Consider the following 24286-nt stretch of genomic DNA (forward strand, 5'->3'; position numbering starts at 1 on the left):
TGTTCAGGTAAGAGGAAGAATATGAAGTTGTTACCTTTAGTATTTCTGCAGTTATTCAATTTGGGTTTGAAGTAGACTTACTTGGCAAGTGCTGAATGAGTTTCAAAATTTCCTCAGATAAGACTTTCAAATAAGTCACGACTCCGGCCTTCAGCTTGAATGGGAACACCTTGCATGCATGATGTTTTTTCAGAGCTGAGAATGCCAGGACTAGTTAAACCTACTGGCATCCTTAGACAGAAGGTACTGCCAATCGGCATCCATTGAGCTATGTCTGTGATTAGCATCTGAGTGATTCACAGTTTTTCAGAAATGTTTGGGGCTTGTTTTTATGAGGTCAAATACAGTTACATAAAGAAAGTTACCTTAGCTTTACCTAATTTCAATTTGACAAATATGGGCAGCTTCTACCTATTTTTCCTTATCATCATGATTTAACCTTTTACTGCATGGTAGGGGTTAAAGTTATTACTTTCCGAAACATTTCATTCAATATGTGTTATACTAAGATGCAAGTATTTTTCTTCGACTTTCTGTACCATTTTATTGTTATTATATAAGAACATGAAGATAAACACAGATTTAACCCTAACTCACAGTTAATTCTGCAGTTCAATAAAGAGTTAATTCCCCCACCTCCCCCAAGATGTCATTGGCTTTGTTATTCATTTCATCTGTTAAACGTTTTATTTGTTTTAGCATTTCATCCACTAAAAAACTTGGAATACGCACAGCCACCCAATTTTTTATTAATATGGTGTGAGCGCTGTATCCTTGCACATTAATAATAATGCGCAAGAATAAGCTCATGCGCTCAACGCTCATGCTAGTCGCATCGTATGGTCTTCTAGGCTGTTCCAAGCAAGGCAATGCCGCACTATCTGTTCGGGGCTCATTCGATGTTAACAAAGAATTGGGTGGCTGTACTATGTCGATACTATATATCCTTACAATTGAATTTACTGGCTGAGCAAGTTGGTAGCTGATCAAAAGCATGACTAAGCAGTGTAAATCCAGATGGAATAGACACAAGGACACTATTTTTGTTCGTGTCTTTGCAGGTATAGATTGAATAGCATCCGTGTTGTGTGACTTGTGCATCTATGCCTACTTCATTGTCCTGTTTTCGAGTTTTCTTTTCGCTGTCCGGGTTGCCTAGTCATAATAAAATGCGCCTTATGCACTTGCCGATATACCACTAAGCAACAGTGAGAAAGGCGTGTCGAGCAGCTGTGCCCTCACAATCATGCAACACCATAATTACATAATTATTATTGTGATAGCAATCACATGGACACTCCAGGTGAATTTCCGCGGTTGTCAGCGTCAATGTCACCGTGAGGTTCCGTATAATGTCCAAGTGCGATAAGATCGCGGTCACGTGCCGTATATGCTGTAGTTGTGAAGTAAAGCGTGCAATGGTGTGTCGAGAAGGATGGTTGCGTGATGCGCAGTGCCTTCTCGCTTGTGTAATATATTGTTACCAGCGTGAAAGTCTTCTGTTATTTGGGTATGTGCCATGAGCTGTAGTGGGACACAGATAAGAGGTGTGGAAGAAAAGGACGTTTGCCAAGGGATCACGGAACCTAGGCTGGCGCTTAAGACAGTTGGTTACGTCGTGTCCCAATAAACCCTCTCTTAACGGAATAACCCGTAACAGAGTGGTGGAGGTGCTGGGTAGCCGGGGTGCCGGGGAGACGGTGACCGGTGTACGCGAGGAGCAGGCGGTGGTGTCAAGCATCGGAGGCAGGGGAATGGTTTCGCAGTGTTCCCGGGGTCTCGTTGGACATACAGCTTGGATAGGTGTACGCTTGGCCAACGCGTTGCTGGCCAGGTATTTATCGGTCATACCGGCCAGGTATTTATCGGGCGTGGTACGACCGATCAATACCTGGCAATGTGGCCCTCGACACCACAGTTGTAACACAAGGGAGGAGGGCAATCGACGAAATGTCGCTCAAAGCGCTCAGCCGACAGAGGTCGTCGAACTGGGTACATCATGTCAGTACGCTGAACAGGAGCCGTACGCCACTGTGCACCACGGTTGGGTTGAAAGCGTTGCCCATATCGCTGTTCTGGCAGACACGTCTCCAGATGTGCCCACGTAGTTCCAGCCACATCGATGTCCGTGACACACACAGACGGTGGAAAAGTAGCGCATGGTGCTGCGGGCGCTGAGTGAGATACTGGGTACGTAGCCGGCATTTTAACTGTGTTGCACATTAATTCATTGTGTCGCCGCAGTTCTTCGCATACTATTTCCCGGACAGTAGAGGCAAGGTCGGTGGACGGGCTCGTATCGACGCTGGCGACAGTGGTCACGTTCGCCAGTCGTCCAAATTTGGGTGCGATACGACGGGTCCTCAATGTCTCAAATGTGCGGCAGTGATGCAAGACGTCCGAGACGGAGGTGAGGTCTTCTCTACATATCAGGAAATTGTAGACATTTTCCGCGATACCCCCCTTTCAAAAGATGTCCGACTCGATCTTCTTCAAACACCCGTGGGTTTACAATCTTGCACAGCTTGAGCACCTCTTCTATATAAGTAGTACATGTCTCTCTCAGACTTTGAGCTCTTTGGGCAAACGTTCGCTCCGCACGTTTCTTTTTTGCATCAGAGTCGCCAAAACATTTTCCTAATCTAAATACGTTTAAGACTGAGCAGCTAAACGACGACACTTTAAAGCAACTGCTGGCTGCCAAAAAGAAATCAACAGCCAATCGCTTTTGCACACGTGATGGGCTCCTATATAAGAACTATTCTACTACAGGCTCACGATATCTCCTCATGGTCCCGAAAAGTCTACGCACTTCCATCTTGCGGGCTATGCATGATGACCCAACCTCCGGTCATTTGGGAGCAGCTAGAACGCTTCGCCGTCTTCAAGAAAGATTTTACAGGCTTAATATGCATCAGACGACGCGGCAGTACGTGTCTAGCTGCAATGAATGTCAACGTCGCAAGCGTCCCACAAGTACTCCTCCTGGTAGACTACACCCTGTTCCACCCCAAGGACTCCATTCGAGCAAGTCGGCGTCTACCTTCTCGGCCCGTTTCCATGGTCCTCTAACGGAAATCGTTGGATGGTTGTGTGCACTGACCACCTGACACGCTACTGTGAGGCGGCTGCAATACCATCAGCTAGTGCAGCCGACGTGTGCTTTTTCTTGCTACGATTTATCATTCTCTGACACGGGCCTCCTAAAATCGTTATTAGCGATTGTGGGCGACAGTTTACTGCATATGTTGTGGAAGAGATGCTTTGTCTATGTTGTTCAAGTTTTTGACACTCTACGCCGTACCATCCCCAAACGAACGGCCTTACGAAACGCACCAATAGAACTCTCACGAACGTGTTGTCCATGTACGTCTCAACAGATCACAAGAACTGGGACAGTGTTCTACCTATCGTTACTTATGCATTTAACACCACCCAGGACAAAACTACCGGCTACAGCCCCTTCTCTCTCCTTAACGCCTGGCTGCCACGTTATACCCTTGATACGATTTTCCCATTTATGAACCACGATGATGCCTGCATATCTGAGACCATCTGTCGCGCAGAAGAAGCCCGACGCCTCGCTTATTTGTGCACTCTTGCTTCACAAGATCGCTCAAAGGCACGTTATGACCGCTGACACGTCACATATGATCCAGATGACTTAGTGTGGCTATGGATGCCAACAAGAAAACGTGGGTTGTGTGAAAAACTACTGGCACACTATGTTGGGCCTTATGTTGCTCTAGAGCGTATAAGCGAATTGAATTACCGTATAGCATGCCTCCATTGAAATGGTCGACGCTCTTCAAAGACTGAAGTGACTCATGTTGCCCGCTTGAAGCCCTTTACCTCTCGAGATGCTGTTTGACTTGCCCGGTGGGCTTCGTCTGCGTGGGGGGATGTGTTACAAGCGTGAAAGTCTTGTGTTATTTGGGTATGTGCCATGAGCTGTAGTGGGACACAGATAAGAGGTGTGGAAGAAAAGGACTTTTGCCAAGGGATCACGAAACCTAGGCTGGCACTCAAGACCGTCGGTTATGTCGTGTCCCAATAAACCCTCTCTTAACAGAATAACCCGTAATAATATTCCGAATTCGTAGCAGGTGCATTAATTTGGTGCAGCATGTAGCAGGATATCTTTCACCGCGCAATTTGACACAACTGGCGCCTGCACTTCCATTACTGCATATGTTTCAAAAGAGAAGAAATCATAGTTGGGCTTATGGTCTCCTATGCCCACTATTTGGTGAAAAATTAAATGACAGTTCAACGGATAAAAAAATACGAGAAGTCACTGAGGCTCGGCTGTTAATGTAAATTTGATTCCCTCGAGAAAAGAGAGTTGCACATGCTTGGAAGATACTGTAAATGCCTTTTCAATCGCGAGTTTGAATTTTCTTTTTTTTTTTCAGCTCAATATTCAGCTTTTCAATAATTTGTGTACACTAAATTTTGAAAAATGTGGGGCCCTACAGTTATTGTGAAATAGCACAGACATAAGCTTTTCGGAAATTGCAGTAGGCCAAAATTTCATTTTCTCCTCAGCGGCCATGCCTCACAAACCTACTTCAATGACACTTCGGTGAGACAAAAAAATTATGCAGATGCAACGCATATTTCGGAATCTATAAAGCGGTTCACGAAAGTATACAAATTGGCCCATTTCGTTCCTCCGTCTTTGGCATAGAGGAAGGAAACTGGTGCGTGGGTGTGCTCTTCTGCACCTTTGCTACGCATTGTGACAAAGCTTAATTATATTTACCTGTATTTCTTATTTATTGTAAATGTACCAGCCACTTCGTGGCAGATCACCCACAGCTACAGTAGGGAAATTATAATCATCGTCAACACGCGGCAATCACATCAAAGAGATAACTGGTTGCGCAATATGTACTGCCCGCTTCTCGGCCGGCAGTACATGTGTGCCATAATAATATCATCACCATAATCAACATGCGGACACACTTCTTTGCTGATCCCCTGTTGTGTGGTATGTGCCGTAGTGTGGAAATCGCAATCATAATCAACGTGTGGCGACCATCTGAAAGAGCTAGTTAGTGTTGGCATGAGAGAAGTATGCATGCCTTTGTGGCCTAATACACAATGGCTCTAAATAAATAAATAAATAAATTGCGTATAAGCATTCTAAAGTGCAGTGACATTCATGGTTTTAACATATTGGGCAACAAACACAAAGTACTGGCTTACACAGATGATCTTTTCTTTTTTCTGCTCAGAGAAACCAAGCATTGACAAAGTTGTATCATTAACTTAAAAATTAGTATGGCTTCTAGTGCCCAGATAAATTGGTCAAAAAAGCTGAGATCTTTCATTTCGTTTATGGGGATGTACACCGACTCACTATGCTGGTATAGAATGGACAGGCACACCACCTAAATACCTTGGTGTTCCTTTTGATGCATGTAAGCTTAGTGCACATTTCAGGTGAGAACACATACCGGCACTTCAATTTCATGTGGATACTTTTATGCCATACTGGCTTTCTATATTTTATAGGGCGGTGGTTTGTAATTTGTTCCTAGCTACAAAAATATTTTATGTACTACAGATACTTATTGTGCCCGGACTTATATTCAACATTTTCATAAAATATTCGCTACTTTTGTGTGGTCTTCTACCTATATGAGCCTATGAGGCAAGATGATATCTTTAGACTCATATGTGCTGGTGGACTTGGTCTGGTGCATCTATTTGTGTGACAGATTGTTTGTCGTTTCTTCTCTCTATCTCTATTTTTTTTTTTCAGCGAAGCTGTATACCTCTCGGTCAGAAAATTTCGTGGCATAAACACAAAACGCCATACTCCATACCAGCTGTGCGATAGCTTTGCCGAACTGGGGGAGAGAGAGCTGAGAGAGAGTGAAAGCAGAGTGTAAAAATAGCATCGCGCAGCATAGCGGATGCGAGGTGGAGAGGAAGAGTGAGGCATGTGGTAGTCAGACGCGTAGAGCTGCTGCCGACGTCAAACGCGTTTCCTCGCGTTTGCGCCGAACGCGCCTGGTGTCCGCGACTGCAGCCGATGCCTCTGGCGGCGGCTCAGCAGCTTTCGACCAGAGAACTGGACACTAGTTGCTTCCGAAAGACTGAAGCGAGAGCTAGGGAAGCTGAAACCAAGCGTGGCAGAAGAGAACATCCAGAGTTTAGATTGAGGGTAGCCGAGAGTTCACGTAGGCGAAGAAATGAAGATCTGGAGGCTTGTGAACGTAGCCAGTTGAATTCATTGCGATACTACGCAGAACATTACGAAGAAATCCTGAGCGCCAGGAAACTAAGTGCGTGGTTTGCCACTACTTTACTAGGCTTTCCCCAGCTCCGCTGGTCTCTGGTGTTTGCGGTAGCAGAGCCACGCATAATTTTTACAGCGAAGCTGTATACCTCTCGTTGGTCGGAAAATTTCACGGCGTAAACACAAAACGCCAAGTTAACAATTGAAGGCAAACGGCATATCTTTCTTTGCAATCAGGCATAATTTTTTGCACATCCTTGTTAACATAAATTATCATCTGTATGCACAATATGTCGGTCTCCATCAGAGGTGCAAGTTGGAATCAGCCAGCGCAAGACAGGGGTAATTGGAGATCGCAGGAGAGAGGCCTTCGTCCTGCAGTGGACATAAATATAGGCTGATGATGATGATACAGCATATATATATACTTAATGACGTCATCACGCTTTCATATATAAAAGGGAGACCCGTCTAGCAACTCATTCAGTTCATTCTAAGACTGCCATGGGTAGACCACGGAAATTAAAGACACCAGAAGAATTAAAGACACCACACATGCTCGACCATGTGTGGTGTTTGATACAGCTTCGCTGGAGATTCACGTTCGCAGGGCGGGATGGTGGGCAATTTTTGTTTTTTTATACAAGTTAACATAGTGAATGGTTTACCCAACCTGGTAGTGTCATCCCAATATTCTGAGCGACCTTGTTTGTGAGGTTTTATGCATGAAGTACATTGTACTGGGCAATTCCTCTTGGTTTGGTTTTCTACTGAATATTTCTGCACAATGTCGAGAGAACAACTGTATAAAGATTTGATACCAATATCAAATGTTGTGCACCTGTTGTGCACAAGATGTTGGACTGAAATGCTGAACCCACTGTTTCGTCGAAATCTCAGTATGCTCATATGATTGGTGACTTGAAGGACATGTATGACTTCACAGAGTTTCAACCGGACTTGTACCACCTCTTGATAGGTTGCTTGTCATTGCCACTTTTTTAAGTTCAGAACTACTTGTCATTTTTGTGTGGTGCATGGTGTGCACAGCGTGATTTATAAGTAGGGTTGTTATATTAACAATATTGACGCTTTTCGCAATGATCCCGTGGGCGCTGCCATGTTTGATCACGTGGTGACGCATCCATTGCTTGCCTCAACTGCCTCCGTTGCCTCCTTGTTTACAATGGAAGTGTATGACGCCGGCGCGGCTTAGAAAACCTCTGTTTTCAGATATATCGTGGACGGTGACTAGGTGGACGACACGAAGCTTTGATCACAGCTTCAGAGAAAATGCAAAAGCGCTTTCGGAGCTGATTAAGTTATGTCCAAACGGCGCAAGCAGCGTATATGGTGCTTGTTCTAAAGGCGGGGCTAAATATGTATTCCAAGCTATCCCAGATTTCCGATTATGAATTCAGTCAGGATTAGTGTGTTTTGCTCTTTGTTCTTTATTCGGCAAATATTTTAAAGCAGCGGCTTGTCAGTTTCTGACTCAGTGAAGTTCCTCGGTGCGGCCACTACTTGATTATTTTCTGCCTAATCACTCGCGGGTGTGCTCAGTTCCAATAGATGTGTTCTTGCTGCGCACAATGCTTGAAACGTAGCTGTTTTGTACATCGTAATACCTTGTAGCGAATATCTATTACAGCTAGTAACTCGCTTATGCTCGTGGACGGTCACGAAACATTCAGCTTCGACCATTCGTGCGCCATAGGTGTAGTCCGTCATTTATAGTGCATATACAGTATGCATATATTCAAGTGTGCGCCCATTCACTTATTCTTGATACGTCGGCGATAGAGTGGGCGTAAGTTTTCCTGCCATTTGGGACAGATGTGTAAGGTAGCGTGCGCGAAACTTACTATGACAGGAAGCGGCGCTACTCCCTTTGTCATTGTTTAACGAGTGGTACTCACTCTTGGTGACGTTCTGGGGATGAAGCCCTTTCTTTGAAGGTTAGCGATACAAGGCTGGCGGATGAGCAAATTTCTGTATCCTCGAGGAAAGCCGTACATCACGAAGTGCGGGTAACATGTTCGGACAGTTGCAGCAGCGGTCCGCAAACTTGGCCACACAGATTCATTCTAATCCTTAACATGCCAGTCACTATTTTTGCAGCCAATTACTGCAGATGTCTTCCATCCACATGATTCAATCTAGCATGACTGGAGCACAGTGTGTTAGCGAAAACTCGGTTGCATTCCCGACAGCTGATCACACAGAACCAAAGTAGAAGCGGTAATGGTTTCGTATTCGTGCGCGGTCGCTGAGGAGAGGTATGGTGCGCCGCCGTGAGCGCCATCTCGTTTCTCTAAAACAAACTGCTCCGCGAAAAGGGTCAATTGTAACAGTAAAAACAGCGTAAGAGTAAAATTCTTTCTCACATCTTCAGGCAATCATTAGAGACTGGCCTGCTGCCCTTGGACTGGAAGATAGCAAAGGTCATACGAATATTTAAGTCAGGTAATAAATACGCGCCTGAAAACTACCGTCCAATATCATTAACATCTATATGCTGCAAAATACTAGACCATGTCATAGCTTCAAATGTCTACAGCCACCTGGAAGCCAATAAATTTTTATTTACTAATCAACATGGGTTTCGGAGAAATTTCTCATGTGAGATGCAATTATTCGAATTAACAACTGATTTACATACTAACATGGAAGAGGATGTACAAACTGACTGTGATTTTCTAGATTACCTTGTAGCACATTGCCGTTTGATTTTGAAATTATCTGCTCTTAAATTAGATTCTCTTACAGTAACAAGGATTCGCAGTTTCCTATCCAATCGTCAGCAATTCCCAGCAGTTAATAATTTTTCCTCTCCTCTTTCACACGTTACTTCAGGTGTACCACAAAGCAGCGCTCTTGGGCCATTACTATTTCTAATATACATTAATGACTTACTGAATAACATTTCCTCACACGTGTGCATTTTTGCGGACGACTGCATTGTTAATTGTTCTATTAAGAGTGACGATGATCATGCAACCCTCCAAAAAGATCTTGAACTTATTTCCCTTTGGTGTAACACTTGGCTAATGAAGCTTAACATTTCGAAATGTAAAATTATTTCTTTTAGCCGCAAGCATACTAACTCTACGCTTTCTTATCACATAGATAACATCACTATTTTGCATTATACTCAATATAAATATCTTGGTGTTAACCTAACTTTGACTCTTTCGTGGTCAACGCACATTGCATGCATATGCGCCAATTCTTCGAGATCATTAGGGTACATACGCCGCAAGTTACATATTTCTACTAAAGATATTCGTAAACTAGCTTACCTAAGATTTGTTCGACCTCAGCTTTAATACGCTGCATCTGTCTGGTCTCGCCATCAAAAGTATTTGATTGAAAAACTCGAATCTATTTAGAATAGGGCCGCGCATCTTATCTCACGTTGTTATGACTATACTAAAAGCATTACACAAATTAAACTCGACCTCTCACTAAAGCCCTTGCATGATCGTCGGGATATAGCCCTGCTATCCTCATTTCATAAATACATCCATAACACAGCACCATCAGTTCTGCCTCTTGAAACTGCTCATTACATGTCACAGCGGTTGTACAATCGGTCCGATTTCATGCAAATCCATGGAAAGACGAATTCATTTAATTACTCTGCTCTTCCAAGAGCCATTCGTCTTTGGAACGACCATCCTAACGCCATAGTTCTTGAGAGGGACCAGGAAAACTTCCAGCTTCTTACAACGCATTTTTCAAACTCCACATAACCTCGAGAAGCGTTTATAACCTAACCACATAACCTAACTTATTATTTTTGTCAATGCCTTTCCCGTTATTAATGTGCAACTACGCGTTAAATACTGTTTTCTTATAGTCTAATTATGTCTTGCTTGCTCTGTACTTCTATTGATTATGTTTTGCTGTGTGAAATTTTGTTGTTGACTGAGCTGTCCCTTTCAAAAGCGTTCGGTTTATTCCTTGTACATACTGTAACATTATATTACTGTATATTAACGCAGTTCTTACCCGATATTTTTTGTATATGTATTCTCATGTTTATCCTAATTATTGTATGTTATCTTTGACTGTAGTCTCCCGCTTACACAATGCCTCTAGGGGCCTGTAAGGCATTTTTAAATAATTAAATAAATAAATAAATTTGAAATTGTAGCAAACTGAAGATAAGAGAAGGATGGTAGCCTTTTCAATGAGAGGGTGAGGAAAACCAAAAATGAGGGAATTTGCCCGCCTCTGGTCACGACACCTACACCTCCTTGTAAGCGAAACCAGAACTGGTTAGTAGGAAAGAGATGATTGTAAATTATTTGGGACGTTCTGAGGCAGGTGAAAATAAAGTAAGCTAAAGACTTTTTCCAAAATATCTCTTTTAGATTTATATTAGAGCAGCAGAGTTCACAGTAGCATTAAAATATTGATGCTTTCAATTTCACATTCTCTAGCTTTTTACAATTTTGTGGACATACTACATACTGACACATGAGCATGATATCTTGCACTCCATTAAAAAATATGACATCAGCATGACACGCAGTCTACTTTAAGAAAGTTATGAGCTTATGCAATGAGACTGTTCAGTCTATAAATTTGAGATTGGTATATTACACCATATTGGCAAATCAGTACATAACAAAATAACAAACACTGATACCATGTTTTTGTACCAGCAGTTATTGCATGTTATTATACCATAGTTAGAATAGCATTTTTCGATAACACACATAAATTATAATCTGTTTGTTCAAACTTATTTATTGTGCTCAGGTGACAACACTGTATCAGTTGCAGTTCACAATTAGTATGTGGCCTGGGGTGTATACCAATACTTGGTATGTCTTGTTAAGCGCGAGCAGAGATTAAGCGTTAAATTTGCTAGAGTGCGAATGTGGCAGCCATGTTGGCAGCCATGTTGAAGTAATTCGGGACCTAAAATCTGTCAAAGGTGATATTTGTATAGGGTTGTAACTTTAAAATTGTAAATTGGCAAATAATTTGGACGTGTGTGCACTGTATGGCAGACCTGCAATGCAAAACAAGGCATTTCTTTGTAATATGATTAAGTTGTACAACGGTTTCTTGGTACCAGTAGCACGGCCGCTCGATAAAAAAAAAAAAAAAAGTGCGACCCGTTGCATGGCGCCGAAACGGCGTCTCGGGCCTAGTTCTCCTCGCACCCGCTCTGGCGCCACTGCTCGGGTACAGCCGTTCATGGAGAAGCGTTTCCACAGCCGCGTTTGTACGCACGACAGTGACTCTAATCAGACGGTAAATAACGCGTTTTAAGTTGCACATTACAAGTTGAATATTAAAGTCCTTATTAGAAGTGCCGATTAGAAGTGCCACATATGTGAAAAGTCTGCCCTAGGAGTGCCAATCTTTTGTAGAGTGAGCCTCAATGCTCTCCATGAAGGCTGCCCGCTCAACTCACATGAAATGAAAAGAAGTGCTCTATTAGGAATAATCGATAGTGGATTTACGTGTTTCTTCAAGACGACTTTAAAACGATGGATCGTGTTTATTTACAAGATGATGAATGCGAAGGTATCACTCAGCGAAAACAGTCCACGGCACCGCACCCGGCCGATCCAGCCCAGCTTCGTTCTTGTCTTCAACCGAACTCCGCTCGCATGCTTCAATATTCTCTCTGCGCTGGTAGTGGCACGGCCACTAGGTAGGTAGGTAGTGGGAAGAATCTTCACCCTGTTTTTATAGGGGCAAGACTGTGAGCCGCTCCCATGTTGAGATGGGAAGGCCAAGCCTCACCGTCGCATCGTGGGCCTTCTGGTCAGCCCGGAGTTGATCAATCCATTCGTGGCTCTCCTTACGTAAAAAAAAAAGGTACGGCCTGCTGCGTCATGTCGCCGCCAGTTGGCGAGCGCGTCTCGGCTGAGTTGACAGTTGCGGCTGCTGTTTTTCCTGGGCTCGGAAAAAACATTTAATGGGCTGCGCGTTCTTTTTTGCATGTACTGCGGATAACCGGGAAACAAAGTCGGGACCGCAGTCGGAAGCACAAGCCCAATCTTCGTGTTCTTTTTATAGTCATTCTCAGTAAAATGTAACGAACATACCAATGACCTGTCGCTTGGCTCCCACTTGCTTCCTTTCCCTGACGGCCCTTGGCGAGAAATATTCTTCAGCCACGCTTCCCGACGCTGTAGATCGCAGGGGAATTTGTGGTACTTCACAGTAGCATCTCTTCTCGCGTTAGAGTTGCACAGCGGCACACAACAGTTTCGCGGCATCACACCGCTAGAAAAAAACGTCTGCCACACACGTGCACACCAGAGAACCATACGCAAGCACAAGAAACATGAGGCAGCTGCTCACACACACGATCACACAAAAAAAGCATGCAAGAATGCGCACAAAAAAGCACATCAATACGCATAAATCCTTAGGCAACCACATTGTAGCATGAACCAGCATCTGCCTTGCGTACCGTAGCAGTGGCGCCCTCACCAAAAGCAGCACCCACAACTGTCAACTTAGCCGAGACGCGCTCGCCCATTGATGGCGACGTGACGCAGCAGGCCGCACCTTTTTTTTTTATCCAGCGGCCGTGCCAGTAGCCTAGATTAGATGACAGATACGCAGATGAGGAGAGAAGAGAGCGTTATATAACATAAGCTTTTGCGAGACTGGCAATATGCACTGACATTTCTGCAAGATACCTACGGTTTTGCCAAGTTTGTTCAACAATTCAGATTCTGCATTTTATAATTCCTGCGTGAAGAGCAAAATACATGAGGAATGCAGGCAATGGGAATACCATACCTTTAGAGCCATGCAGAGAGACCACGAGAAGCAATGTGACATTGTCGACACTTGGGTTGTGGATAAAGGTTGTGGCGTCTGTATCCCATGCTTTGAGCACAACAACCAATCCTGTGTTGGTTCCTGTATCACTCTCTGTTTTGTCGGGCGGTGTGTCAGCACTGTACGAAATAGTCACTGGCACATTTTGAGCGTGCGCTTGGAAGAGCAAGAAGCTGGCATCCGATGGTATGCTGTGCGCGTGAAAAGGGGTCACTGATCGTCCGGGAAATGAAGTCCTCACGTGGTACGTTTTCAAACCACTGGATACATCAATAGCAATTTCATTTGCTACTTTCAGTCGTTCATCTGCAAAAAGAGAAAGAAGTCAATGGTAGTTCACCGACTTACACAAATGTGGTTTACCTCATTTGTGAAAGCAAAACATCCCACCCCCCCGTGTCATTTCACATGTCATTTACAACAGAGTGAAATAATGATCAAAAGCAGTGATAACAGAGATTAATGGTTTACAACTTGCCCAGCAACTAACAATATTCATTAGATATATTCACGCTTTATACAATTCACTGTGCACAAATTCAAGCAGCGACTAAAATATAGATGACATTAAGCATTTACACAGATCTTAATATGATTGAATACACACGGTCCCATATTAAGCACGTCACTAGTACTTTCCCGTGTTATTTTGTAGTCGAACAGTGCAAAAGGCAATGTTTTTAACCATACTTAAAGGCGAGGTTTCTCTTAAATCCATAAAGCATAACATCATTTTCTGACTAAGTTTAGCAAGATGAAGGCTTCATAACTTGTCAGTGCTTTTTCAGCAGACTGCGAGTTACTGTACTTAAGCAAACAGTCAGGGCACCAATTTTATTAGGATGGTACCGAGATGGAGTCACTGGCTAGCTGTTATGTGCCCTCAATGAGCGCTACTGCATAAACTTTTAAAAAATTTTGGATGCTTAAGCTTCGCCTTTAACAGTGGAACGCGATAGCATTCAAAGATCCTTGACTGCTTCTCACACAACTACATCTTATGTAATCGTAATGTTTACCGGGAAACGCTGTGCACGAAGACGCGATTTCTGGTAGAAACACGGACTCTTGCGTGAGCCGACGTTCTGTTATTGTTTTGCACTTTTAATATTTCAGTCTGAGAAGATTTAACATAAAAGGCATGCGCTGTCGGTGTTTCGTTTCATGACATTTGTTTGTGGGCTGTCATTCTCAAAATTCCAAAGAATAACTTTGTAAATAATGTAGGACAAAGTGTGAGCAACTTTAGTGGCAAAAGAAGTGGTTGTAACGGAAGGCCAGCGTGGTTGCAATTCGAATAATTTTTTGTCAAACGACGGTTGGCGCCGACGCCGGATTTTTTGCGACACGGGGCCGTTAACGCTGTCGCGTTAATAACTATATTTTCATTGAACGAGTCATTCATATTTGCAAAGGCGAGTTAGCAGGTTATCGTGAGCCACTGACAACTTCACAACCAACGCGCCATGACACATTTCGAATTGCGCGATCGAACAGCAGAGCTCCATCGACGAGGAGCTATACATTGACGTCAGAAATCGACGAGCCCACTCATCCATTTTCTGAATGACTCGCAGTGAGCTTATCAGACTACACTGATAATTGTTGCCATATGAACGATTGCGATGTTAACCACGATAGACACTTAAATAATCATATTACTAACATACTGAGTAAGCACGTTCAAGCCGTTTCTTTTTTGCGCTGGAACCAGCACGGAATTGGGAAGCGTAATCTTTGTCACTCGTGGTTAGCTGACTCCGCACTAAGCCAAGCGTGCTGCCAGATACAATGCGCTGTTGAGCGGGATTGATGTCAAGTGGATAAAACGCCCCTCTAATAAAGCGACGCCAGTCAACTAGGAACTTCATGCGACATAAAGCCTCCAGTACCCAATTTGCATTTTGCCGATAGGCGATTTTGACTAGATTTACATTTCAAAACAGAGTGAGTACTCCCTAAATATTTTGCAGAATCAACGACCGGCACAACCATAACATTGCGCGAGAAACCGATCTGTGGCGTACCAGACTCGAGAGCCGTTTACCTTTTAATTCTCCTTCGTGCAAGAAAGACAGAAAGCACAACACGATCACAATGGACCCCATCTTCAGATATTCACAGATAAAAGTTGTGTACGGCAAGCAGCATCACCAATACGACTTCACGGGAACCACACAACATTTTCTAACACGCACAACACAAACACGAGAACGGCGCGAGCGAGCGCGCTCACGCTCGATAAACAAACAAATAAAGAAGCCGTAAAAAAAGCGCTAGTTTCGCACTTACAAAATTGCAATAAAATGAAAATAAGCCATATAAATATTACTTGTTTATTAGGGTGAGCAATAATATTTTACATTTTTATGTACATATATTTTTTTTACAAGTTCGAAACCAAACCACCACTGTGCAAACGGAAGCCATCTTCCCGACTCCGCCAGCTACGCTCTCCGATGTATCCTCCCGTGCGAGTTGCGATGCCGTGCGTCTTTAATCAGCTGTGTTATCGCGATGTGAGTGTGTGAGACCAGCGATTCGGGGATACTCCGCAGCATGGGCAAGGAGCAGGAGCTTCTCGAAGCCTCTCGCAATGGGAACCTGGCGGTGGTGGAGCGGATTCTCAGTCAGCGGGCCAAAAAGACGGGACCACTGGCGAGGTGAGAGAACCGTCGCGATGTGGAGGAGAAAAAAAAAAATATAAGAGAGAGATCTTTTCCTTTCTTGGCTCCCCCCCGGGTTGGAACTGTATGGAAGTTTATTTCACAAATACCTTCCTCCGTGCGCGCAAATACCGCTAGTGCGTCCGTTTCGAGGCACCTGTGGCCGCGGAAAGTCGCGCGTGCTTCCCTTCCTACTCGTCGTCGCGGCTAGCGCACCAGCGCGATGTGGGCAGGAGTGGGGTGCCCTCCCACTGATCACTGGACCGTGCCGCACCGCCGGTTCGCGCACGCAAAAAGAAGCTCATCTCGGCAGTTTCCAGGCCGAAAGGTGATTCTCGATTCGCAGCAGCGAAATCGCTCTAAACGGTCGCTCGGCGCTGGCGATCTACCGTGCACGGAAGCTGCCGCTCATCGCAGCTCGCATCCCGTTGCAATTGGGCGCAGTTTTCCATTGGATCGATCCCTCAAGCGAGCCAAGGGAAGGTCAATGCCTCGGCCTCTGTGCGCGGTTCATGCCGGAACCAGCGTGTGCGCTGCGCTTTCTGTTCGTCTCTCTCTTCCTATTTGGAGGAGTTTGTCTTGGAGAAACGGGCCACAAGCGCGACGTCGTCCGTTCGTTTCGCGATCCCCGCCTGCGTCGTGTTATATAGCACGCGCGCCTTATTATTGATGTCTGCGGGGTTCCCGCTCTGCGCGCACGCGCGCGCGGTGCTCGCGAGAAAAGCGTCTGGTCGCCGGAGTTTCGTTTTAGTACCGGCGTTCCTCACAAACTTCTCTGTCAGCGGCTAGACTTTACACTCGTCGATACGCTTGCCCTTTGCCCAATTTTGGCGAGAATCTTGCGTAAAAAAAAATTTGGAGGACGCTTAAGCTTGGCCTTTAAGAGTAGAACGCGATGGCATTCAAAGATCCCTGGCTGCTTACCAGACTTCTTTTCTCGTATATTCAAATTACAGTCCGACGCTGTCACGCCTGTAGGTTGTGGTTAAGTCGTACTTTACGATTTTTCTGACGGATTTTACTTTGAGAAATTCAATTTTTGTTCACTAACGCCTTGCGCCACGTGAAGGGCCTGCCCGTTCGGGGTGGTTCGATGTGGTTTGGCATGATTATTTCCGCCAACGCGGGATTTTCTGCTACACGGGGCGTTAAAATGCAGACCATTCCCGTTTACAGATGACCGACGGAGCGCCGGTCTAATAGACGCGGACGTAATCACAGGTTCGCGTTAGTTGACTCATGCTTACGACTGCCTTGGAGAAGACAAATCGCGCGTTTGTTTGTTTTGTTTTTTCCTCCCGTATTGTCTTGCTGGGCGAGTCACTCTCGAAACTCGAAGCGGCCCGCATCCTGTTTGAAACAGCGCGTCGCGCGCTGACGTTGGCAGGTGCCTTGTTTGGCGGACGAACGCACAGGCCGCGGTGGAATTTGCATCGTGCGTACGTGATAGGAGAGCTTTTCCTGCGCCTTAATTTAATTACTGCGAAAAAAAAAAAGGAAGAAAGACAGGACTTCTCAGTTTTCATGGGGCGTGCAGTAGTAGTATGTGGAGCTAGCGCGTGCGGGCCTCCATTTATATATGCTGCAAGAACGGCCCAACCGCAATGGGCAAACATGGGCCATACATGGCACGGTACCTTCGCCACCATTTACTTCCCCGACGTTGTGCCGAGCAAATTTTTCCCATTGGGAAGTTTATATGTTGCGTTTCTGCCTTCGTGCTGACGAGTGCGCTTTCATCCCAACAGAGGACCCATTCTAATGACGGCAGAGATCTGTATATTTGTGCTACTCGGCGATGCTTCATGGGGCGGGTTTCTTTTCCTCCGCAAATAAACGGGCTGACGCACGTTCTTAACGCTGTTTATTTCACATTTGGACATGGAGGGATTGTGGTTGTCTGGTGCATGCATACATCTCTTTGCGCAGCTCAGAAAAATACCGGAAAGAAAACGTACGTACCAGAATTGGAGCTTGCTCATTGTCGAGTTCACAGCTTGTACAGGTGGTTTGCTGTTTGGTTCACGATGGTTCTAAGTGGTTATAAACGAGAACAATAATTAGATTATCTGAAGATTTTTACCTCACAGCAGAATGAAGCAACGCTTTGATTGACCGAGACGGAGAGGTCCTGAGAGAAAGAGCGTAAAAAAAGAAAGAGAAAGTCGAGCAGTTTTTATTGGTTTCCGGCAAAACTTTCAGAACGCTTGAGATATTGGAGTCGCAATTTGCCTGAAAACGAAACAAAACTTCTTTAAAAAAAGAGAGAGAAAGAAAACAGAGAACTTCGAGTGCAAAGTTTGTCCTCCACTGTCATATGTGTCGGCCCAAGTTGTAGACGACGCATACATACTTAGCCACTTCGGTTCTTTCCGTTTTCTCTCTTTTTTATATTTTTGTGTTGCGACGGCGCTGACAGCGAGAAACGCCTCATTGAGCACGAAGTAGGCTGTGCGCGGATGGGCGAACCGTGACGTACTGCGTGGATTTCGCAAATGCTTGTGTGTGGTATGCTGACACCGCAAACTCACTTTCTAACTACAGTAATTCAAAGAAAAGATTTGCTAGTGCAGCCGGCGCTGCAATTCGGATCACATATATTGACTAAGTTGCTTTTTTTGCGACCTCGCAGAGCTCAAAGCCTTCGTTGGTTTGTCATGCTTGCATAATCAATATAAATTTTACTTCCTCCATACATTTGGGTTGCTTTCCGACAGTTTAAAGAGACTAACTTCTATAGCTGTCCTGTTTTCAAATGCAGGCTAAATCGTCTATAAGGAAAAGGGAGAGAGAGAAAAAGAAACGGTCTTGGCAGGCCACAATGTGTGACGTCGCAGTGAGGTTCGGCCACCTAACCAAGGCGTCATCAACCACTTATGCGTCGTTTTCTGGCGTCTGCACGTCCGAAGACAACGTAAAAGTAAAAGTGTAATATTGAAAAAAAAAAAAGTGGCATGGGGGTTTTCACGATAAAAGTGACCTCTTTTGCTATTTAAGAATGCCATCTAGCAATGAAGCTTTCCCAAATATATTTATTCATTGTCTCTTTCATTCCATTGACATTTGACCATTGACATTTGACATGAACGCGAATTGCGGTGTATTTCGATGACGTGAACGCTACCTCTGACTGATATTAACAATCCTTGAAGCCATGATAACTGCATGCCGAGCACCTAAATTTATAAATGGTAATCGGGTGACAGTGGGCTGGGCAATCCTGTCGTGTTACTGACCAAGGCCCATGTCTAAACCTTGGCTCCAGACGGAAGCTTCTTCTGTGTCCCCCACTGTTTGTACAAGGTATATAAAGTCACTGCGCAAAAGCATTATAACTGGACGCCGAAGAGAAACACCGAATCAGTTTAGACTGATAAACTATTCTTTCGAAACTCTATTTTCGTTAATTTCGAGGTAGGATGGTTGTTTACAATAGAGGAGGAACTGAAGGCCAAACTTCCATTTCTTGCATTTGGTGGCGAAACCCCAACGCGCGAATAACGTAAGCGCGACGCCATGGATTTCTAAGTGTAACTTAAATTTGAGCCAGCGTGGCGCAGTGCAAATTATCGCAACTTCCGAATTTCACTCTTTGGGATCTTCGAGATGACGTCGCCAACCCGTCTTCAGTTCTTGCGTCTTTTTCTGACTTAGCAAGCCTTCTTGCACATTATATGGAGTAGCGTTTTTGTTATTTTTTTTTTTCTGTGGTGTAAAATGATATTTTGCCATTACAAACTCAACTTTATCGTCCATATTCAACCCTTCCATGCGGAGTGATTATCGGCTGGAAAAACTAACAAAACTTTTTCACACCTTAGGGACATCGCTGTGAGATACCTAGCGTCATCCGTTGAACACCGAGTGCTTGAATACAAGGGAAGTTGAGGGCATTATATTTATAGTCAACGCCTGTGTTTCAGAAACGGCGCGCCTATGTCTCAAGCTCGCGGCATCTGCAGCAGAGCGTGACCATAGCGTGACCGTCTCGCTCGCCTACTTCGAGGACGCTTCTCAGAACTGAAGGTTGCACCGAAGAACGCTAAAACTGAGACAACGTGCATTTCTTGAGTTTCTTTTCGCTTGCGCAGGAGAATTTCCTCTTAGGCGTGATGAAGCGCTCTCTGCTGACATACAGGGAAGCGTTATTCACAAGTATAGACTGTCGGGCTATCGTTGGTTAATTGGGGAGGGCTAGCTAATTCATTGATAAGTTGGTGAGGGGAATTAGATAAGTTGGTGAGGGACCCATGAGGTCGAGGGCCCCAAAGGTGTTGAGGGCCCCTCTACCCGCGTCTGTGCGGCATTTTCCCCAACCTCTTCCATTTATCATTTGTGTAAATGGAAAGAAAGAAAGAAAGAAAGAAAGAAAGAAAGAAAGAAAGAAAGAAAGAAAGAAAGAAAGAAAGAAAGAATGAATGAATGAATGAATGAATGAATGAATGAATGAATGAATGAATGAATGAATGAATGATCAATACCTTAAGTTGCAGCGCACCACAAGCACTGTGCATATTCGGCTGCAATAGTCTATAGACCACGATATCACCAAAAATGTTTATATTATTCTAATACAGCCATGCAACGTGGAATTCTCAGAATGCATTTCACTGGTGGAACAGGAGCACGTTAGGCTCCGTGCTACTTGATTTCAGCCTGGGTGTCTAGGATGCGAAGAAAAAAAAATCATTTTTTTTTTCGCGGCATATGTTGTCTTCAGATTTTCGCTTATGTCTGTACGTATACGTTTTAGTTCGTTGCCGAATGACGATTGCCGCCTATAGATAACGAAATGATGATGTGCGTGGACATCGCAAGGTTTGAGACCCAGCAGTAACCAGAGTGATTACACTGGCGTTGGGCGGCGTCTTTCAGGGTTGCCATCGTGGTCGTATACACTTCCCTGCCATGTGTTGGTGGTCTTCGCTGAAAACAGGTCGCTGAAATATAAAAATAAATACAAAAAAGCAACGATAAGAAGAGTCTGGATGAGCTGTCCCTCCTGTGTAATACGTGCGCTATCTGCTGGAGATACTGGGCCGAACGAAAGTGTGCACATGTATAACAAATAGACGTGTGTATAAGGGAAAACAAAAGGCTTGCACATCGAATCTCCGATTGCACACATTTCGTCCGCTTCCTGCCATTGTGGGTTCATGGTGCGATCGCGGAGTCATATGTGTGCTAAAGCACGAAGGCTGAGCATCAGCATGCGAACTTGCGTCAGCCATTAACTAAGAATGTCTTTTTTTTTTTTTGTACTCTATAGAGCCATTCGTATACGGACAGCTGTAGGAGCCCACCGATTATGATAGCGGGCATATTGTTATCGAAGGTGGTCGCCCACTCGTCAAACAGTTCGTATACGTATACGAAAAGACGTGTGCATTCGATCCGACTCTTGCCCCGTGTCAAGCGGCCGTTGTTTTAAGGGGGAACGTTGTCAGCACGTGCGCCGATGTCATCATTTTGATAAGATACGCTGCGATGAGGGATTGCTGGTGATAGAAAGCTTGTGTTGCCGCGACTCAATGCAATCCGTGGTTCTTTGTGATATAGTTTTCAGAGGAACGTGGACGGAAAGAGGGGGGGAGTGGTAATTAAGCAACGAACGTGTGCCATTAGTGTCATAATTATACTTCCGTTTTGTTACAGCTGGGTAGGTGCAACTTTGTGGATACATACAGTAAAGGGGGAAAAACGGAGTTCTGCGAACACTTCGCTCCGGATTTGTTTTTCACCGTTGTTTGTTGAGGCACAACTCCCTTGAAGTGATGGTGCTCGTGTTTCTCTTTTATTTTTTTTTCTAGTTATGACACTTTATACGCACGGGTGTCACCATTTTAGTACTAAAGATAGGACTGTCAATTCTGAAAAATGCACGAAACTCTAGTAAGCTTCTTAAAAGCTAAATGCAAATGTTAAAACACGATCGATTTCTAGTTTATAGTTTTTTAAAGCTGACTTTATGTAGCGTTTCTTCCACATGAAAATAATTAAAAGAGAAACGCGTAGTAGTTGAGGAAACTGTTATCGAAAGCAGGACTTTCCTCTCTCACTGCCTCTGGCAAAGAGGTCGCACCATTTATAACACTATTATGTGTCATCACAGATTTATCGATGTTCTCGTGGATATAAGTTCCCTTTATATAGGATAAGGCTGTAATTACCGATCGATATTTTTTCTTAATTATGAATTAGTTGTGATTTTGAACTCTCTCCTGTCAGATATGACCTCGATATGCGGCCTGTCCCCAGTCCAGCTTGAAGGAAAATTTTCCTTTACTATATGTTACTTGTTTTTCTTGCAAGGTCATTGTGCTATTGCGATTAACTCATATATAGGCTGCTGACGACATGCTTACGACGTCATCATATTTGCCCCCGATGAGCTGAGACCAAAACGCATCAGGAATTTCGATTAAGCCCCGCCAATCCACATCACAGCCGTAGCCGACGGCAGTTTATTGAAAATTGTAGAAATTGTTAGGTTTAGAAATTGCCAGATTTGGCAACGGGCGCCGATAGCCTTCGTTTCGCAAGTTCAGCCTCAGAGGAGCCGGGCTCGTTTCTCCAGCGTTTCGAAATTGTAAGAATGTTCATTTCGGAAACATTGCTGCGAAACTCAATAAATAAAGAAAAAAAAATAACGAGGTAAAAAAAAAAAAAAGGGAACGTGAGTTCTGTAAAATGAGTGAACAGTTCTTTATAAAGCGAGAATGAATTCAATTTAAACCGCCAGAGTGTGGTAGTTTTTTTTTAATTATTATTATTGTCGCTATATAGTGACGGTTGGAACGCCAAGTTCAAGCGGGCGCTTAGTTTGATACATAGCAGTCACATGAGACATCGTTTCTCACGGACCGTGTTGCGCCATCTGCGCGCTCGGCGTTACCGAAACGCTCTGGCGTGGTGTGGCAATCTCAACTACAATCGCTCTAAAGAAAACGAGAGACGCCGTCGCAGAACGAGATAGATAGAAGAAGAGGCGTAGAAAAGGATGACACGTGTGAACTGTTATATAGGGGAGGCTCTTATTGCGAGCGCCGCGGTCCCGCGAATGTCGGCGCAAAATATATGGAGCGAAGAAAGCGCGCGCATGGGACGGTGTGGCGCGAACGTAGATTGCCAAATCCTCGGTAATCGTATACATGTACAGGCGAGACCGCTGCTTCTGGCATCAGGAGTATGTACGTATGTATATATATGTATTGCGTCCGCCCTTGGGTGGCGACGCGCGGAGTTTTTTTTTTTTTTTTTTTTTTTTTTTTTTTTTTCACGGGGCGGACAAATTAGGCCGGCAGTGTCTCGATGTCTCCTGGAAACGGTGGAGCTAAAGAAAGAAAGAAAGAAAGAAAGAAAGAAAGAAGGAAAGAAAGAAAGAAAGAAAGAAAGAAAGAAAGAAAGAAAGAAAGAAAGAAAGAAAGAAAGAAAGGATCTCGCGAACGGGAAGTGCTTCAGTCGGCGTTGTGGCAGCGTAGCGCCTTCCCTTCTTCCTCGGCGCGGGGCATCCTCCGCTGCTGGGAGGTGAATGCGACGGCCTCCTGTCGTTTGTCATGTGTGCCGTACCGCGCTGCGCGATGACTCGTGCTGTCAGCGGGAAAGAAAGCATTGACCGCTCGCTCCTCCGGCGCGCTGTGGCTGAGAGAAGCACGGCGACAAGCCTTGGAATTCGTGCGCCTGATGTCGGGGGCCCTAATGAGTCTGACGCGAGGAGTAGTGGCCTGTGTAATGTCGTCTTCTTATTTATCTATCTATTTGTTATCCCCCCCGGTTTGTTTCCCTGCGGAGTGATCGACGAGTTTGTTCGCAGAATTAAGGTGACTCACCCAAAACGTGCTTGCGATCGTCATTCAGTCATTTGATGCGTCGGTTGAACTCGCTGATGAGCGATGGCCACGTGCTGGTGACTGTAGGAGTTTGGTTTCACTCAGGTCAGCTTCCAGTAGTGCCTATGCACTCACTCGCACACTCACTCAATCACTCACTCACTCGCTCGCTCAGTCCACTCACCCACTCACCTAACTCACTCATTCACCTAACTCACTCACTCGCTCAGTCCACTCACTCAGTCCACTCACTCACTCACTCTCACTCACTCACCTAATGCACTCACGCACTCTATCCACTCTGTCATCTCTAACTTACTCACTCATTCAATAATCAATCAATAATCAATCAACTCACTCAATCCAATTAATTTGTGTGCATGCATGCGGGCTAAATTTTCACCCAAGGAGCCACGATGTATACCTGCACTTGTGTTCTATACATATCCGATAACTCCAGCGCGCCGTTTTGAAGAGCACGTATACTGCGAGGCCTGTGTCTCTGCTGCGACTACGAGACGCAGCCACTCGACAAGTGTGCTTTGTGCTGCGTGCGTTTCATACGAGGGGTAACAGCCGCCCTTAAAGAGACAACTGGGTTGACGCCTTATCGCTATCTTCCGTCCCTGGTTGTATGCGTCTCATACGCTTTCTGGGTCGGTCTTCGGTGTTGCTTTTTTCCCCCGTCGGCCCAGCATCTGTAACACGCCGGCCCATTC

At 44.7% G+C, this 24286-nt stretch overlaps 2 protein-coding genes across 2 annotated transcripts in view; one reads left to right on the forward strand and one right to left on the reverse strand.

The window, feature by feature from the left end:
• LOC119450442 (transmembrane 7 superfamily member 3) overlaps positions 1-15317 on the reverse strand; it is a 28674-nt gene extending 13357 nt beyond the window's left edge. The window contains exons 1-2 of the mRNA XM_037713886.2: positions 15120-15317; positions 13031-13378 (exon numbers count right to left, since the gene is read on the reverse strand). Coding sequence (XP_037569814.1) covers positions 13031-13378; positions 15120-15180 — 409 coding nt within the window. The 5' untranslated portion in view covers positions 15181-15317. The remainder of the gene's footprint in view (positions 1-13030; positions 13379-15119) is intronic.
• A 196-nt stretch (positions 15318-15513) lies between these two features.
• The window catches only part of LOC119448781 (ankyrin repeat and SAM domain-containing protein 1A), a 92806-nt gene continuing 84033 nt past the window's right edge, over positions 15514-24286 (forward strand). The window contains exon 1 of the mRNA XM_049666500.1: positions 15514-15735. Within this exon, the coding sequence (XP_049522457.1) occupies positions 15632-15735 (104 nt within the window). The 5' untranslated portion in view covers positions 15514-15631. The remainder of the gene's footprint in view (positions 15736-24286) is intronic.

This window comes from Dermacentor silvarum, chromosome 4 (assembly GCF_013339745.2).
Source record: "Dermacentor silvarum isolate Dsil-2018 chromosome 4, BIME_Dsil_1.4, whole genome shotgun sequence".
NCBI lineage: Eukaryota > Metazoa > Arthropoda > Arachnida > Ixodida > Ixodidae > Dermacentor > Dermacentor silvarum.